Source organism: Agelaius tricolor, unplaced genomic scaffold, assembly GCF_023055355.1.
Source record: "Agelaius tricolor isolate 1412-34295 unplaced genomic scaffold, bAgeTri1.0.p SCAF_2, whole genome shotgun sequence".
Classification (NCBI taxonomy): domain Eukaryota; kingdom Metazoa; phylum Chordata; class Aves; order Passeriformes; family Icteridae; genus Agelaius; species Agelaius tricolor.
Genome location: NW_027269262.1, coordinates 29,016,239 through 29,035,080, shown reverse-complemented (window position 1 = coordinate 29,035,080; position 18,842 = coordinate 29,016,239). Strand labels below are relative to the sequence as shown.

At 36.6% G+C, this 18,842-nt stretch overlaps 1 protein-coding gene across 4 annotated transcripts in view; it reads right to left on the bottom strand.

Annotated features, from left to right (window-relative positions):
- Positions 1–18,842, bottom strand: part of RPRD1A (regulation of nuclear pre-mRNA domain containing 1A) — a 43,656-nt gene that overhangs the window by 16,667 nt on the left and 8,147 nt on the right. Inside the window, exons 2-7 of one of the 4 annotated variants that reach the window (XM_071454969.1) lie at positions 17,183–17,312; positions 16,402–16,508; positions 16,225–16,319; positions 15,186–15,312; positions 14,912–15,087; positions 11,941–12,035 (exon numbers count right to left, since the gene is read on the bottom strand). In XM_071454969.1, coding sequence (XP_071311070.1) covers positions 11,979–12,035; positions 14,912–15,087; positions 15,186–15,312; positions 16,225–16,319; positions 16,402–16,508; positions 17,183–17,312 — 692 coding nt within the window. In that variant the 3' untranslated portion in view covers positions 11,941–11,978. Of the gene's footprint in view, positions 1–11,940; positions 13,912–14,911; positions 15,088–15,185; positions 15,313–16,224; positions 16,320–16,401; positions 16,509–17,182; positions 17,313–18,842 lie in introns of those variants that run through there. The other 3 variants (XM_071454977.1, XM_071454984.1, XM_071454961.1) reach the window with 3 other exon arrangements.

Here is an 18,842-nt window from a genome sequence, read left to right as displayed (position 1 = left end):
TCATGTCTAGGTGGAAAGCTGCAAATGCGTAGGACATATTTCATTATGTTTCCAAATTAACTGAAGTTTGGAGGAGAAAGTTCATTGTGCAACATGGCAAAAGCTGTCTGACATTACATAAAAGCATGCTAGGTACAATGTTGGAAGAAAAAGCATTGTTAATCACACATGTGCCATGAAGAAGTGAGCAACATGCTTTAAAAACCACATCTGTATGCAGCAGCAGAAGAGAAAGCTTGCCTGCCATTAAACATTTTGAGGGACATGAAGAATGTGTCTCCTGAGGAAATTATGTCAGTGAGACTCTGGACCTTACAGCACTCTCAGAATTACACAGTATTCCTCCCTCCCACTGCAGCACTAAGAGCCTGCCTGCTGACCCTCATAACAATTTGTCTGTGCATGTGTGTTTTCCACAGTAGCTTTGTTTTCACTGGAGCTCTAATGAAATTCAGTACTTTCCGGCACCCTCCTCCTACTGAAATTTGGGCACTGGCTCGCATGCAGAAAATAAATATGTTCTAAGTCTTAAATCTCATAATAAATTTATGACTTCTTAAATTAAAAACATATATTCTTAAATAGTAACCTTTATCAATCACATGCAAATCTGGAGTTCGTACTCACCATTTTATAACGCAAGATTGTAAAATCTACATTATGAACATCAGTCTTTATTACTCTTGGCATATTTAAGAGTACCTTCTGTAAACTCTCTTGTATTTTAGTTATATACCTAACGGGATGTTAGCTATTCAGACTCCAGAAGACAATGAATACTCTCAGGTAAATCCCAACCTGAAGTTCAAGTGACCAAGATTATTCTACAGCCCACATACAGGATTTAACCTCAGAAGCCTAAGAATTATTGCTTACTATTTAACAGAAACACAAGGTTGAAACCTACAGCTGTCATTGAGCACGTAAATTTTTCTGATCTTGCTGCATAAGAACATTAATTTTCCACTGACTACAGCAGCTGCTATTGAGCATGGCTTCAAGGATTTGGGACTATGATAGTTGATGACTTGTATATGCACACAGAGAGCGCAGAGGACACTACTGGAATAAGTGAGATGCTCCTAGTCATCAGTGACAGGAATCTTCTCTATCTTGAACTGTTAGAGTTGAAAAAAAGTTATGCTAATACCCATTTTGTGGTTTACATATGGATCAACACAACCATTTTCAACTGGCTTAAAAGCAGTTGCATGATCCAATATTAATAACACTGATTAGCCAAATAATAAAGCAGCATCCTTCTGGGACTCAAAGCACAAAGCACAATAACTCTACTGATGTGTGGGTTAGGGAAAAAAAAGGAAGACCCTGGTGTTACAGAAAACTGGATTCTTCTCTTTGCATAAAGCAGAGGACACTAATCAGCCAGAAGATAAAAAAGTTTCAAGGTGCTCTTTTCTAGAAATGCTGAAAACATGGGTACAAAACAGCTGCAGATTACATTTTCAACGAAATTAGGATGACTTCCCTTTACAGGCACTACAGTAAGGGAATGCATTAACAATCCATATAAATTACAAGTGAGAAGCCAGCTAGGAAACCAAAGGAGTACTGTTTTAAACACTACTGTCTGGAGGATAGCCTAGCCATTTTAAATTTCTTGCTGCTGTGTTCTAAGACAGCACTATCGCACAAGAAATCCAGAAAATCAGGAATTACTGGTTCTTAAGAAGAATGTGTTGTCTGAAAAAGTTCAGGCAGGTTCTCAAAACCAAACCTATGTGTAGTGACTGTACTTTCTGCTTTGGGTTTGCACCTGCATAACTGCTTTATTCCCCAACCTCTCAGCATGAGTATAAAACATCTGCGAGGTAACACTGCTAGAGCAATAATGCTTGATTACTTCCACACATAACAGCATTATAAATAGGGACCTTCCATTCCTACATTTTCAGATAAGCTAAGTGTAGTAGTTGTGTTATCACCAAGAAAACAAATAACAGGTGTACACACACATACAGAATTTAATGGTCTCTACATAAGCTGCATCTAATATCATCCTATGACACATTTCTCTACTGGAAATGGCACTCTATTCACTACATGACCTGTGACAGCAAACACAAGAAATGTCTGGCTTTCAAGATGACATACTAAATTGTTTTGTTTAAATAATCAGTGTATAAAATACTAATTACAGTGGTACAGCTCCTAGATTTAGATCATGTAAGACTAATGACTGTTTAATGTACCACCATTAAAAAAACCCAGTAGCAATAAAAAATTGTCACAACAGAAGTTGTGTCAGTGGAAGACAGAAAATGAGGAAAGAGGAAACCACGATCTACTGGCACTCATCCAGCATCTCTCTCACTAGTTATTATGGAATCATAGATGAGTTAAGACTAAACAGATATGTCTGGAGCTATGTGCTGAGTATCAGTTTAACAAAAAACCTGAGTTCCTCTGGACGACAAATACTCCAAAATAAAAGATGATAATGGCACAGCTCACCAAATTTATCTATCAAATATGCTGGCCTTTTGAGCTACAGCTACCAACTTTTGCCAATGGTTCAATGCAGCTGAAGGCTGTCAATTATCTCCACCAGAAAAGATGTAACTTAGTATGAGAAATTTTGTTTCTAGAACATGTCAAGAATGTAAACTTCGCTTTGACTTTATACTCTCAAATCTTGGGCAATGAAGAGCTCCAGCTTTCACTGTTGAGTCTGGATGTGTAGGACAGCAGCGACAAGGTGGAGGGATGCAGAGAAAAAGGAGTTCTCTATGAATGCAATGTTCTCAGTGGTCTCTGGTTTGGTGCCCATGGGTTGAGGAGAATGCAAAATAAATGACAGTGCACAAAAGAAGAAACAAAGTGATGGGTCATTACAACTAGCAAATAGAGATGTGATGCAGAAAATTATTGATTTCATATCTACTGCCTTTGCAGAATCGTTCCTCCTACTCTGGTAGCTAGTAGCAACCTAGAAATAAATTACATCAAAACTTTGTGTGTTTGAAACATTGCCAAGTGTAACACTCGGGGGAGTTACACCATCTGCTGTCTCCTGCCTTCTACCTTCTTCAGGATCAAAGGGCTCACATTTATTGAGAACATGACAGTTCTGAGGCTTGTCTTTAAAACAGTTATAAGGAGCTCAGTGTTCCACATAAAATCTGAGAACTGTTTAAAGGCATAAATAACTGTGGTAAAAACAATTATGTCCCTCTACCTCCTTTTCTGTCCAATGAAGTATTTGGGCTGGAGTAAAATGAACCTTTGATAGTGACTGATGAAAAACAAAGGAAGAAATACATAATTAAGAATGGAAAGTCATGACAACCTAACATTTGAGGAAATAGAGCCCAATAAGCATGTACTTAACCTGTAGGACCAGTCAGATGTCAATCTTGGTTCTCCACGCTACTTCACATTTTATTGCTACTTTTGACACATTCTTCAAGTTCCATATTCAGAACTGACCTTAAAATAATGGTCTTTTGAAGGGTGGAGTTCAAGGCTCAATGCTATCTCCAACTCTCAATTCTGTTCTTCAAATCTGTTCTTTCAATGTACTAAGCAGCCACTATACATTTTCTACCCTAAATTCTGCCTGCAGCCAAGCTTCAAAACTGTTGCATGTGCTGACTACAAAAGCAATTCTCCACACCTCTACAAGGCAACATAAAAAATCTGGTTTCGATGCATGGGGAGGAAGAAAAAGAAAAACACACCAAAATACAGAGGTAAATGTCTAACTTTTGGGAAGATCAAAAGTTAAATTTTACAGTGATTTCTATCTATTTGTTAACATCAGGCTACACTTAAATCAGAGACTCACAACAATGTTTAAAATACTTCAGGATTTGTGCTAGATAATCTGATGAAACATCGATGAATATCCCAGCCCTTTGGTGCACAGCTACAATAACATCTACAATTATTTTAGAAAACACGTGGCATTTCTCCTACTTCTCTCAGCCCCATTTTAAAATGATGTGTATATTATGGAACATAAACTTAACTATGGAGAGAGAGCATCTCTTCTGCACTGAGAAAAAAGCCTGATTCAGGTAGAGAAGTCCTGGGGAAGATAATGTTCTTAACAGTCCTTTATCTCATCAGAGTCCTTATTTCATCCACTAACCAAAATGTAATAAACTTATCTCTCTTTTAAACTTCACAACGTATTCCTCTCCTATCTATGGCCCTCAAAAATACCATCCTCGCTACACTGAATTAAAGTGCATCCTTTCCAGTTTGGAAGTGCAGAAGTGCAGAAAAAGAAGAAACCAAAATTCCTTTTTGATACTAACAAAATGTTCCAAATGTTTTCATTTAAGTATGTACCATCTCACTTCAAATTCTGAACATCTTATTCAATTTCAAAAAGTTAAAAACAGCAGTTTTTTCTTCTTTTTGTGATGAAGGGGTGTACTCTAGTAGATAATAGGGTTACCATCCTAGTGTGCATAAGGTTAGAGGTTTTTATAATTGATTTGAATTTATAATATATTTCTAAATTACCAACCCGGTTAGAATTTAAGAACCTGCTGTGATGCCAGTTTCACAGATGAAGGAAATTAAATAAAGATGCTTTTGTGAAAAAAGAAACGTAATACTCAATCAGGCAAGAAAATAAAACAGCTAGTGGTATTGGGAAGAACACCTCAAATACTGGCTCCTTAGATTACTTACTTTCAGAGAAACATTGTTTGAATGTTATTATTTCAGACCACTATTTTACACCCACAGTAGTGCCAAATGTTCTAACTCCATCCCAGTTAGTCCAATTCTCCATCCCACAGCAGCTCCCAGACAGTGTGTGCCCTCCAGCTCTCCCCTTTCCACCCCAATATTCCTTGATGTTTTCTACATCACCTAACTATTGTTGTGGCAAAAAGCAGCAGCAAGTTATGGCTGGTTCCATGTGCCATAGGCTGACTAGGATAGACTGAGGGGAGAAGAGCTACTGAAATATTCCTCTGGGCCTCTCTTCTCTTTATGTATTCACAGAATTAATTTCATCAAACTTTTAAGAGCTAATTAGGATTGTTTCCCTGCCAAAGGACAGAATTTATATGACTGGCAGCATAACTGCAACAGTCAAGTCTCACAGGAAATTGGACAGTACCTGAAAGCCTCATGTAACTGCAACTCACTCTTTCCTCTCCTGCCAATCACTGCCAGCAGTAACTGAGAAATACTACAAAAATGTTTTGCCCTCTCTAATAAAGTCAACTTTATGTACTTTTTATGTCAGATACATCTTCATACTATATAAATAAAATGAAATTCCAGGACAACATGGAATTCATTTACAGGATTTATACATCATCCTGAGTTGTTTCTCCACGTTCTGCTCCTCCATATTTCAACCAATTTTAGTCCACAGCATTTCAAACTTTGGGAGTGGAAAAAACTTTACCAACTACATATTAGATTAACACAATATTCTTTACTTTTGGCAGAACTGAAAAATAGCACAACTGCTTCAGTCAAATGCAAAAGTCAATGGACTCTGGCTATTCTTTTAGTTTAGAATAAAGTTTTAATACAAGTGTAAGAACCACTTTACACACTTATCAGATGGAGGTGAGTACTCTGTGACAACGTCCACTTCCTCCTGGCTAAGAAATATTCTCAGCAAGAACAACAGCTGTGGGATACATTGTTTTCTCACTGCTGCTAAAACAGCATCAACTACTCTTACATCACACTGCCCAGAATAACTAGTGACACAGCTCCAAAGGACAAAGAGAGCTGGTATTTCAACATTGTCCTCAGCCTCAACTCACACTTTCTAAGTTGTTCCCTCCGCTCTGCAGACACATGTACCATACCCTAATTAATGAGAGGAATCCAGGTATGAAAAAAAACCCCAACTTCTTAATACATTTTGAAATAAGGTGCCAGGGGAAAAACTAAACTACAGTTGCTACTAACTGAAAGGAAACATTACCCAAAGTTCTGTATTTCACCAATGAGCTTTAACAAAAAGATAGAGAGTTTTAAAGAACTGGACTTTTCAGCACAGTCCAGCTAAGTATTACATTACCTAAGAGTTTTCATCTTTTCTCTTGACCTACTGCACCATGAAGTGGCCTACTATTCTCTAAGCTTTTTAGGAATGAGAGTTAGCTGGTTTTATTTTAAAAGTTTGGGTATTTTGAAGTAAATTCACTAGGTTTACTATATGAAGACATTAGTGTAACTGTGGTGGTTTGGTGGTTTGATTTGTAAATTCAGTTTCACTGTGAGTCCTAATGAAGAGTATTTAGCCTTAGCGGAAGAGATGGATGTTCTCTGCAACATCACAACAAACCCCATGACTAGTTTAGTTGCACCATTACAGAAGATCATAATGAATTTAAACTAAGAGACAGAATAGCTTTGGTTCCTGATTAAAGCAGTTCAACTACTAACTCCTTCATTTTGATTCATGAGCTCAATTTTGACAACAATATTATTAAAACTAAAAATTATTCTGATGCCATGAACGATTTGTATGTATTCTTGAATGTTCTTATTATTTCCAGTGATATTTTACCCATAACTGATGGGCTTAGTAGTAGACAAATTTCAATTAAAGCTCTGGGCTTAAAGAAAAAAATTTTAAAAAACCCATAACAAAACGCAGAAAGCAGCAACAAAAGCCAAACAAAAAACCCGCATAGAAAAGTGCACTGTTCTCATACACTACAAAATGTCAATTCAAAACTAGGCATGTTTCACTCTTAATAATGCTTTTTTAAATGCAAACAGGTTTTGTCATAATGGCATCTATACTTCCTAATCACTTTCCACAAGTTTGCATTTCTTACTTTCCCCTAAGCTGATTTAAAATACAACGTAAAAGGCCATACATTATTTCATTAATAGGCTCTGACAGTATTTGCCGCCTCAGACCATTATGCAAGATGATGAATTATTTTCCTATATAAATGTGAGAACAGTGAGATATCAGCACTCTGCCAAAGATCTACAGTAACTGGATGCATATTTTCTTTAAATGCCATATCACAGCTACTTGCTGTACACCTGAAGACTTTCCTTGCTGTGTACATTCAAATTCTCCAAAAGGTATCAGCTCTGTTCACAACAGCATGAGTGCCACCATGTTTTACACTGGCTTTTACACAAATTTCTTCTTCTATGTAAGTTTGTTAGCCAAAAACCCCCTTATTTATAATAAAGTTTCTAGGTCTTAGTGACAGCAGAAAAATTTAAATAAAAAATTTAAACTGTAAAAGTTGTAAAACAACTTCTGAATATCAGCCCAACAACACAGCTTTTAATGCAGGCACTATTTACAGAGAACTCTAAGGAGAACTGCTGTTGCATAAACTGCAATTATCTTCAAATTCACATGGGATTATTTTCCTATTAAATGAAACTACCAGAAGACACTAGCTAGAGCAATTTTGATTCAGCTTTTTCATACAAGTCATCTCAAATTGTGAAGCAGAGCTTTCCAACACCCTCCCTTTCTCTCTCCTTTTTCAGCCTTAACATTTAAGGATTTTTTGCAACTTGATTATGAATGTTTCCTTAGTAACTCCCATGCAGAAAGACTGATGTTTGTTTAGTCTGCCTAGAATGACTACCTACCATTCAATGTGGTCTTATGTTCCTATTTAAGAGTTTAGAGCTGCTTTAACAAATAATTCCAAAAGCTTCTAATTGTGGGAAGGATACAAGCAGGGTTTACAGTTCTGCTCTGTATTCAAAATACAGATTAAAAAAAATAAATTTAGTAAGTCCAGCAACACAAACATCAGATTTTTAACAAAAATATTTAAACAATAACTGTTGGAAATTAAGTCTTGCAGAAAAGGTAGTTTGAACTTGAAAAACCTCCCTGCTACTACTGACATAAACAGGCACTACAGTATCAGTCTTTCCTACATAATTTTCTTATATTCAGGTTTTCTTTTTAGTTCAGGAAACACCTGATCAAAGCAAAGAAAATATCTTCTACAGAATGCACTACAGAAAAGTCACTTGCTAATCTACAGCTATCTTTCAAAAAACTTAAGTTGAGCACTGATTATTCCATTTACCAATTTCCCATCATCTCAGATGTTTGCACAAGGTTTTACATACCTGCAAAACTTGTTCTTCTGAGGATGACACAAATAGATCCATTCATTTTGGTTACCAGTATCAAGTTTTTGGCTGGCAATAGCCAGGAACATTCTGGCTAGAAGTCTCACAAACAACAGCAAGTCCTACCTAGGCAAATCCAGTATCTTCTCTCAGTATTTTTATAATAAATTCAAAACACACTTCAAGGGTAATAAAGTTCCTGGTATCTTGTGGTATCTCATACATATATACTTTTTTCCCCCTTTCAATAAAAACTAACAGGCAAGTTGCAGAATGAAAGGTAAAAAGATCCCACCCTTAAAAATAATAAGGGTGAAATAGATAAAAAAATATAACAGCAGTAACATGTTTTTTACCTTGTTTCAAAACCAGAATATCCTGAGTATCTAGCAAGGCTTTAAAATGTGATGAACTGAAGCAAAAGGTTATCTTTATTTTACAGGGATGAGCAAAGTACAACCTACAACCTGCTCAATCTGTTAGAAGAGCCAGGATTTATATGCTAATATCTGATACGTCAATTTAAAAGGAGGAAGCCTTCAAGTGTTTCTGCTGCTTTGAATGACAACATTGAGCTGTGAAGTCTAATCTTTCAGGTACACACTGAGTAACTCTATACTATGGTATCTGAGGCTGCAGTTAGTAAGTCACTTTATGAAAAAAGCATATTTATTGCTCAAGTACAGAGAGGTTGTAAGTTTGTTATGAAAATGGGTCAAATTAGCATTATTCTCACAGAATGGGTATAACACAATGAACAAATGCACTGACCATTGACTTTACTCTGTTGTGTTTGACATAAGGGCTGCTGTTCTCCACTAGTCTTGCAAATTACTTCTACAAAACTCTACAAGTTTATCTTCTGTCACTGAAAAAAGTGCTTATGGAAAGAAACCACATCTGAAAGACAGGTCAGCAATTTGTAAAAACACTTAGCAAGCCTACTTCCATTGCAGGTAAGAGATGCAACCTATGTCTTATTTTAAACATCCCCTCACCTTAACTAAATAAACCTTAAGGAGAAACTAAGGAGAAATTACTATTTCAGTGATCACTTAATTCTCCCCAGTCACCTTTGGGTTGATAATCCAAACTACTATCTTACTAAAATTTAGTTTTGGTTTTTACAAAACACAACCCCAGTGCTGGTATCCAGTAAAATATTTGCACTGTGAAACTCTAATGAATCATTTACACTACACAAACCCTCTCAAATGGCCATTCAAATGGCCAACCTATAAGCAAGGGATTTCAACCAATCTACACAAATATCTACACATAGTGGCCTGTTCCTGAATTACATTTCAGTTCATACACAGCAGGATAGAGAGAGCTAGAACATAAAGAATACGCCCATAAGAGATCTTTACCCTGCATTTCTTTCCTAATGGTGAAGACCTACACACATTTCTTTGAAAAACAGTGCAACATACTTGGGACTGGGCCACTACAGAAAGTAAGTAATTTTGGCAAAGGCTCTCCCTCCTTTATTATGAGAAGATGCACAGTCATGTTCTCCTCAGCCCAAGAATATCTGCCTCGACTCAAAAGATTTCCTTCAATATAAGTCATATATTCCCTGAACTGGAAGCTTTGCCAAGTCAGCCTCAATTTTTGAAGCTGCAACCTTGAACAAAAAACGAATACAATGTTTCACCATGTCAAGAGATTACACGATATGGTCTGTTTGTACCTATCAGGTACCAAGCACGTATCAGATCTTAAAACAGTCTTAGTGGGTTTGGATGAACTTTACTGACCACTTCCTGATACCTTCCAGTTACCAGTTCTGTAATCACCCCACTGTTAACGGTTCAGCTCCAAATCCAGAATAACTTAAGAGTTACTGTGCTATGCCGCATTTATGGAGTTGTAGATCACCTTCAATGCTGCAAACTCCACCCCCTAACAAAAGGCAATAAAGGGTTCATCCTAAAAATCTTCAACCAAAGCTCAGTAAAATAATTTAGGTGCTCAGCTGCAAGGTTATGAAAAATGAATCCAAATTACCAGAAGTGGACTTGAAAAATACAAAGTATAATGGAATATATTACCCTAAGTACTCTGTCACTGAGCAAAAAAAACTGACATAAAAGCCAGCAAGGAAAGCAATACACCCTGTGATAACATGAAGGCTAGGGTGAAGGGCAACAGTAGACAACAGTACCAACCCAGTTTGGTATTGCAAAACAAAACTTAAGGATAAGAGGCCTCTTATACCACTGCCAGACCTAAACTGTTTGCTTAATATTTTTGTCTACATTTGAAATCATTAAGTGTGAACTGAACAGGAAAAAGTCTTTCAAATCCAGAGCAAAAGTCAAGGCTGACTAACTGCTTGCTGTTTATCTGTAAAATTCCAAGACAAAATTAAAACCTTTAGGAAGATAAGTCAAGCTATATAGAGCCATAAAAGCTCAATCATGAAATAAATGTGCATAGAACATATCATATTCTCTCAACATGCTAAGAAACCACAATTAAAACCAGATGAGTGAGTGTAAGAATATGACTACTGCTTACAGAACCGTAGAAAATCAGAAATGCAAGATAGCAGCATTAACTGCTTTAATTAAATGCAAGCTGCTAAATGAGAGCAGGCTTCCCAGAGTAGCACTTTCCTCACGAAAGTTTGAAGCTAGTGACAAGATATTCCCAAATTTAAAGTGGCAAACTGAAAGAAGTATGCAAGAAACTATATACCCACTATATGCTAAAGTGTAGCAATACTACATCTTTCCATATGGTCAAAATGAAGGTGAGGTGGTGTCTTGTGATTCCCTACTCACACTTGTTCATGAATCACATAAGATGTCCAACTATCAAAACTTGCATTTGAAATTTAATAAGAGACTAAACACTGTTATCCAGGAGACTGTGGGAGGGAGAGGTAAACACAAAGAAACATGAGAGAACAATAAATCAAGTACTTCTCTTGTTCATGTCACTTTTAAGGCCATATTAATTCTAGAGTAACAAGACAGTCTTATCAAAAGGACATGAGCCAAATCTGGATATCAATTTATGTACCCAATTCCTTGTTCCTGTGTAATATAAAAATCTCATTTTACCCTTCAGTGACACCAAGAGATGAACCAGTATTTTTGTTCGAAAACTAGAGGACAGGCAGGGAGACAGGAGGGAGATACAACACGGAGGGAAAGAGGGGAAAAGTCAACCACAGTAGTAGAAAACAGGAATGATATTAGTCAAAGGTTTCAGGAAAAAAGTTCCACAAAAATATTTCTGTAAAAATTTCCATTTTCTTTAGTAGATAGAATCCTATTTAGCTAGAAATCCTAGCTGGAGCCACAGTATACTGAACCTTAAATATCTATACTGCTTTAAAACTACCAAAAGTGAAGGGAACAGACTCCTTAGCACAATCATAAATTTGAGGGGAGTTCTAAAGGGGCCTAAGTGCAATTACAGAGCACACCTTCTCTGTTACCCAATAAAGTGGAAGTTTTTCTGTTGTGCTTGTAAAGGAGAAGTCCTACATTCATCACTTCTCATTTCTGATCATGTAAACCCAGCAGTGTAAGTTAAAAAGCAAAAGGCTGAAAAAGTCTTGTTTTCACAGTTTTTTCCTCTTGGAAACTGCAGCTTCAATGCAAGCAACCCCCAAACTTCTACACTGGGAATTTTGAATTATTTCACTGAAAGAATGTGAGAGTTTTAGGAACAACGATGTGAAAATTTTAGTCTTCAGGAAAAAGAGATGACACTGGATAAATAGTTATCCATCTCAGGCATAAACTCAGTAATGCTTGTGAGAATATAGATGAAAATAGCAGAGATTTGGTATGAGTAGTTACAGAATTCTTCCTCTTCAAGTTTTCAAAAACAACAGACAATACAAGATTTTGATTCTTAGATTTATTTTTAGCAGGATGTGTTTACTAATGGATGGTGACATCATTAGAAGATAGGTCCATGTCCACCACCTGCAACAGAAGCTAGACAGATGTTAAAGAAAACAATTTAAGAGTTAAAGATGACACTACTTACCCCAAACACACTTAGGAAAGTCACCTACCAAGCAGTACAGCTAGCTTTTGATGCAGAAATAACATTATTTACTTGTTATCAAAATTTCCTGCCAAGTTTTAGCACATACATTACCTTGATTTTGTTGGGAATCACACAGTTCTGTTTCAGAAATAACTATGAGATAGACTCTTATTCTTAAAAAATTAAGAAGATGGAAAGATTGGTTATGCAAAATTACTTACCTGTAAATTATCTTTAGAAGATAAAAGATCTGCAAATTTAGGTCTAAAGCTTCTATCTAATGCTGAAAGCTACTGACAATTCCTTGGGAATTCCAATTCAAATAGTTAAACAAGGTTAACAGCAGGTAACATTTCTAGATTCAACTAAGAATACATCCACTTGTTCCTCACTATACTTGTTTGGTATGGTAAGGAATCAGTAAGGTAGGATCTCAGCATTATACTGACAGATTGGTGATAGTAATTCAGGAAGAAATAAAGACTTTCTATTACAACCCAGGGATCATGTTTTACTTGGGGAAGTATCAATAGCCAGAAGTCTAACACAAGAAACAAGCTTGTTTGAACAAATTAATTTCACCAAAAATCAAACTTGAACAGCAAATCCTAGGGACAGACAGTTCAGGGAAATACATTCTCAAAGAATTACGTGAAAGGCCCTCTCCCAGTTCTATTTCAAATGAGAAGCCAAGAAGCAAGGTTCAATTTGAGCCATGGAATTTCCCAAATCTAAGAACAGGGACTCCTTGCTTCATCTCCATTTCTTAATCACCAAAATAAATCCTACATCTGCTAAGTCAGCAAGCCCTACACACAATATCACTAAGACATCCTAATCTTACATTTCAAAACTTCAGAATGTTTATCAGCCTCTACTTCCCAAACTAAAAAGCACTACTGATAGTGAGCATGAAGTCACTTTACTCATCACTAGTTTAGAAACTCCATTTTAAGGTTCTTGTTTTTTTTAATCTCTTGGCTCAAAGGTCTTTATTAGTAACTAGGTTAACACCATCCTGGCTCATAGTTCTGTATTAGGAAATCATATTTATGCCACACTAATCAGCCTAAAAACATTCTTACAGTGTAATTCAACACCCTAGAACTTCACCAGTTTAAAACAAGCTGCTACAGACACTGAGACTGTCTCCTACTTTTTAAAGAAATACCTCAAATTAGTCCAAAAATGAAACTCTGCTATATTAGAATTAAATTCTTTAGCAGTCTAAATAATTCAGCCAAGAAACCATGTGAAGGACCATAACAGCCCAGTAATATGCAATTGCTTTCTCTCAGAATTATGAATTCTCTGATCTAGCAATATTGGGAAATTACACTGGTTTGTATTTGTTGAAAACAACCAACAAGGGTGGAATCTGTTCACAGCTGTGCTACTATTTCCAATTTCTTTTCAACTGAGCTCTCTTGTTTTACTGAAGGGTAAATCTGTCTGAAGGACCAGGTCACTGCCTTTTGAGCAACTCACTATCCTGGCAGTCTACCATACCTACACAGGATGTAACTGCTGGTAATGAGCTACATAAACAAGTCAGTGCCTCTAGACAACCAGTCCTTCAATGAAATTACGGGAACTTGTCCTTCAAACCCATTACACAGGCAGAGGGAAGGTAGGGCATGTGATGAAAAGCTTAAGGCATCCTGTTCTTTAATCTTCCAGGTTCCATTATGCAGTTGGATCGGTTGCTACTGAAATCAGCACTACTGTGCATGCCATCTATCTTACATGAAGCTGGTTGATATTCTTCCCACAGGATAAACACAGTAAGGTTGAAAGGAAGAACCTTCATCAATTGATTTTCTGTGAGGCATAGAGGAAAGGAAGTAAGTCAGGAAATAAGAGTAGGCTAGGAATGACACAACTGATCTGAATGATGACTTCAAATAAATTACGAACAGCATTTTCCAGAAAAAAAAAAACCAAAATCTGAATCCAAGTTATGAAGCTAAAGGTAAAGAAATCACTAGGGAAAGAAAATGTTCTTCACAGGTATATATGATGAAACCTGAAGATTAATTAATGGTTGGACCATATATGCATATGCTGCAGTTACAGGGCATCATGACTGTTCAGACATCTCCCTTTGCAGAATGATGCAGCTTCAATTCTATTATTGTAATAGCCAAGGTTAGCACTGGGAAGCCACTGACATGAAATTATGGACATATTCTAAATATGTGGAATGTTCCACAGAAGGCTTTACAGTAGTACATGGTAGGAAAGAAAAATAGGTGAATGGTAATAGCAAAGAAAAGAGTAACTTTAGGGATCATTTGCTAATTATGAGCTGCTCATCCTGCATCACTCTTTTATTATGATCTGTCTCGTCATGCTGGTGCTAGTGCTGATAACCAGCTGTGTTAGAGGCTGTAGAAGCTCTAGGTACATTTCCCTCTGTTTAATGGATGCTTGAGGCAGATTAAAAACTAGTGCTGAAAGCTGGAATTAAATTCTTATCCTTTAGCAAATACATAACTAAGACTTAGAACAATGAATGAAAAGAGCATGGAAAGAAAATGACACTATGAAGAATTAAGTTCGTAGCACCAGGGATAAGACTTTCTATCTGCACTACTAAAACTAAGTTTGTAGGTATAACCAAGACTGAAAAGCAGAAAGAGCTGGTTTAGTAGGTTTAGAACACTAGAATCAAACAATGTGTTACTAATGTGCTGGAAGCAAAGACATAACAGTGGCAAAAAAATATCTGTCTTTGTAGAGAAAAGTTGTTCAGGCTAACTAAAAACATTTGCAAGAACAAGCTTTAGTGAAGAAGAGACTAAAACAAAATATTACGCACTTCCAGCTTATGTTCTTTCTCTGCAAGGAACTCTTTTTGACATCGGAGAAAGTCTGATAACATTCGAGTTAGCTGTTTTCTATCATCTATTTCAGCTGCCAACCTGCCATTGTAATCCGCCAGCAACATACATGCATCATCTACCATTTTGGAAAGTTGCTCTCCAGATTCCTTATCTAAAAAGCAAGCAGAGAAAAACAGGTAAAGTGTGATTCCATTATGCACCATTACGTTCTTAGAAGAGCATTTTGGTTACCAGGCCCCCAACCCTCACCTGTTATTCTGTCTAACAGGGACACATCCTGGACCTCTATAGGCAAGGAAGCTATTCTCTGGTGAACTGCTGCATCCCCAGAGGCAGCATTTTCTAGTTCTTGTAATGCTCTAATGAGATCTGTGGTCTGAAAAAAGCATGCAAGATTGAGAACTAGTTTAAATAAACAGATCCTATAACAAAACAGAAGTGTTTTACAATAAGCTTATTGATTTGATGGTAATTTTAGCAGCATTTACAGTATCACCTTTAGAGTAAAACAAAACAAAACCAAACCTTTAATCTCAGCATATCATTGCAGTGTTTCTACTTTTAAAGGTCACCTTTCTACAAGAGTTTTTCATTTAAATTCTTCATATAGGAATACTTATAAACCTTTTCTTCTTGACAGTAGTGATTATTTTACAGTACCTTTCATTTTATTATACATTTTTTAAAATTACTTTTCTTGTTGTTTTGCTTCACTATTGCAAAAGACTGTATCAGTGCACTTCTTCTGGAAGTAGGGCTGATGTTCACAGAAGCCCAGATATCTGCTACAGAGGAACATACTAAATTGTGTTGACTTGAGGACAGTCATTCTTTGCTATAACAAAAATCCTTTTGAGATAGGCAATACTGCAACAAAACCCCACAAGAATTAGAAGAGCTGTAACACTGCAAGGTAAACAAGAATTCCTCACAGCCATCGTGAGTGAAACTTTGGGAAAAATTTTATCGATAAATCCATAACAATCTTATACTCTAATACATGCATTACTACCCTGAGAACTGAATGAGAACTCAATACATTGTAGAAACTACTGCTGAAATCCTGACATGAACAAAGCTGGACATAGAGTTCATACATCTGAGTTTAGTGTCAAACACAAAGTTACAGCACGCCCCCACTGAAAAACTATTATAAGTTTCAGGTGTAGCTACCCTTGCCCAGAAACAGTTCCTCACTGAAAAACAGAGACCATTGAAAAAAAACAGAAACCAAAAAATTTTATATGAAACCATATGTAAGTAGAGAATTTTATAAACATGCTGTTACCTGAGGAGGATCAGTGGGAGAACTTCGAGGTGAACAGTTATTTTCATCAACTTTGATCTGTTCGTATGTGCGCTTCCTCACCTTTCTGTCTCCATCTAAATGAAAACAAACACAACAGTCAGGGCAGTACTATTTCAAACAGGAGACAGAACCTTCATATACTCACAAAATACTTACACAAAGCTTGCCTAAGTTGTTCTAATACATCATTTTCATAAACAGACCTTTCTTCCCAGATAGACAGCACTCGGCCAAGGTGTTTCTTACAACTCTCATCAGACTCACTGTTACAAGGAAAAAAGCAAATATCAGCTCTAGGTAGAAGTATAGCCCTGCTTTATAATTATTTTTCACAGAAAGACTTTCACAGATCTTAGCAATATCCAATCATCAGAAGTCAAATAACTTCAGAAAATAACAAATCCCCATTTTAAAGAAAGCAAAGACCAGTTCAATGTGCTCTAGCAAGCAGATGAAAAAAAAAAGGGCCTACACCAAACTCTTGTTTTTTCAACCTATAAATCTGCAAACACTACAAATAGGTTTATGTTGCTTCAACAGCTGTGTACCACTGTGAAGATAATCCTGTATCAAGACTCTAGCTTCCTCATGCAATGGCATTAGAGGCTGCTGGGGAAAAAAAAAATCATACAACACCCAGTAATGAAAAATGCCAAACTGTTGTAAAACATAAACACAGACAGTAAGCAAGTCTTAGTTTCTTCCTTCTTGGAAGGCTGCCTTCCAAGGCAAAAAGGGACTGAATGCTGATGAATTTACTATCAAACTTCATCCAGCTGTAATAAGACTATCCAAGATCACAAGAACAGTGAATAAATTAAATTAACAAGATTTCAAGTACAGAAATAGCACATGAAGACTAGATGGGCCAGAAGACATCAACTGACCACTTCTCAAACGCAGTGTGAAGGGCACTGCACATACAAGTTTACTGTACCTTGAAACATGCTTAAAAGCCTCCACTATTACTGGAGCAAAGTCTTTTGTAAATTCTGGTCCTTTCCTTTTGCTGTTCTGTATGACATCATTGGCCAAGTACAGGAATGTCAGCTTCCTATTTGGTTTTGCTAATAAAAAGAAAAATTAAAAAGAATTAGAAATTTTATTTCCTTCAGCTAATACCTATATATCCAGGCTCATACTGAATACAAACACCCACTCCCCCACACCCTGAAATCAAGTGTTTTTTTCCCGTTTTCGTTACTGCTTACACCATTTCACATTTTCAGTATTTTCATGTGAAAGACTTTAGTCACTCATTGGGTTTTCTCTCCCTTCTGCTCTCTTTGTCATAGTATGACACAACTTCCATTTAGTGTTATCTCAAAAAACAAACAGAAAAAATCCCCAGCTATTCCAAAGTGTTCTTCATCCCCAAACTCTTCTCAGGTGTTTTCCTGAGCCTTTTACGATTCCTGTTTGGCGGCCTTCATGGATTTCTTCAAAGTACTTCAGCTTCCTTCTAAGCCTGCTTAAATTTCTTACACTCATGAAGTCTTCTGATGAGGCACTTCACAGATCCACTATCATTCATGTGAAGAACCTCCTCTTTTTCAGTCTGAATTGCACTCAATCTTACATAACCACTCCTCATTCTCACATTTAAGCACACTGAACAGTCAATCCCCTCATCAGTGTCCCTGTATCACTGTGATACTCCCCTTCCTCACCTCTGAATTCTTAAAACACTCATGTGCCAGCAGCTGTAATAGCACAAAAATGTTTTCAGAAACCACTTTCAAGCTCCTGTGGTGTATCTCTTCTCCCAGCACCTTAAACATCTTAACCCACCTCTCTTAATGTGCAATAGACTACAAGCTTCCAATTTACAAGCTGCTTCTCCAAATCTATTCCATGTTTTCTAAGCGCTCCTACCTGGGTATTTTCATTTATATTTCATCTAATTTTCATTACTTTACAAGTTTATTGGAGCTGAAAATCTTACTCTAACACTTCTACCCTTGGTTAACACCAGAATACCATTACCACCACATAATCTCAATATGTACACTCCGATTTTAACAAGAGGTTTCTCTTGAAAGACAAGTTTTTCTGCTCTCTCAAGGAAAGCAGCACTGTGGTAATGACAATCCAGGATTTCTTATAATCTATGCAAGCAAATACGATTTGATTTTGTTATTTTCTACTCCATCCTCTCAAAAATGCGGAACTACCACCCTCACATATAAAGAGAAAATTCAATGTTAATATGCTTTCACTCTAGGGAAATGCTTTCGAGAATAAATTTTGCACTAAAGAAAGACTCCTCTGAAGGATTTCTCCTTGAAGTACTGAATTCTTTTCAGTCTCTTGAACAGACATATCTAACAAGTTGGCAGTTCTGGACTGACTGGGGAAAAAAACCCTCTGTTAAACATAAAAATGCACTTTGATTACAGTCAAGGTAAACTAAAGAGTAGGAAACAAAAAAAAAAACCAAAATAAAACAAAAAAAAAAAACAAAACCAAAACCAAACAAAAGCTTGGAAGTGCTGGACACAAGGTGAACTCAGTAGTCTGCTCCAAACACTGAAGTCATCACATGCAAGCACACAGGAAATTGATCTATTTCAGTCAAAATCTGGCTAGTTTATAAT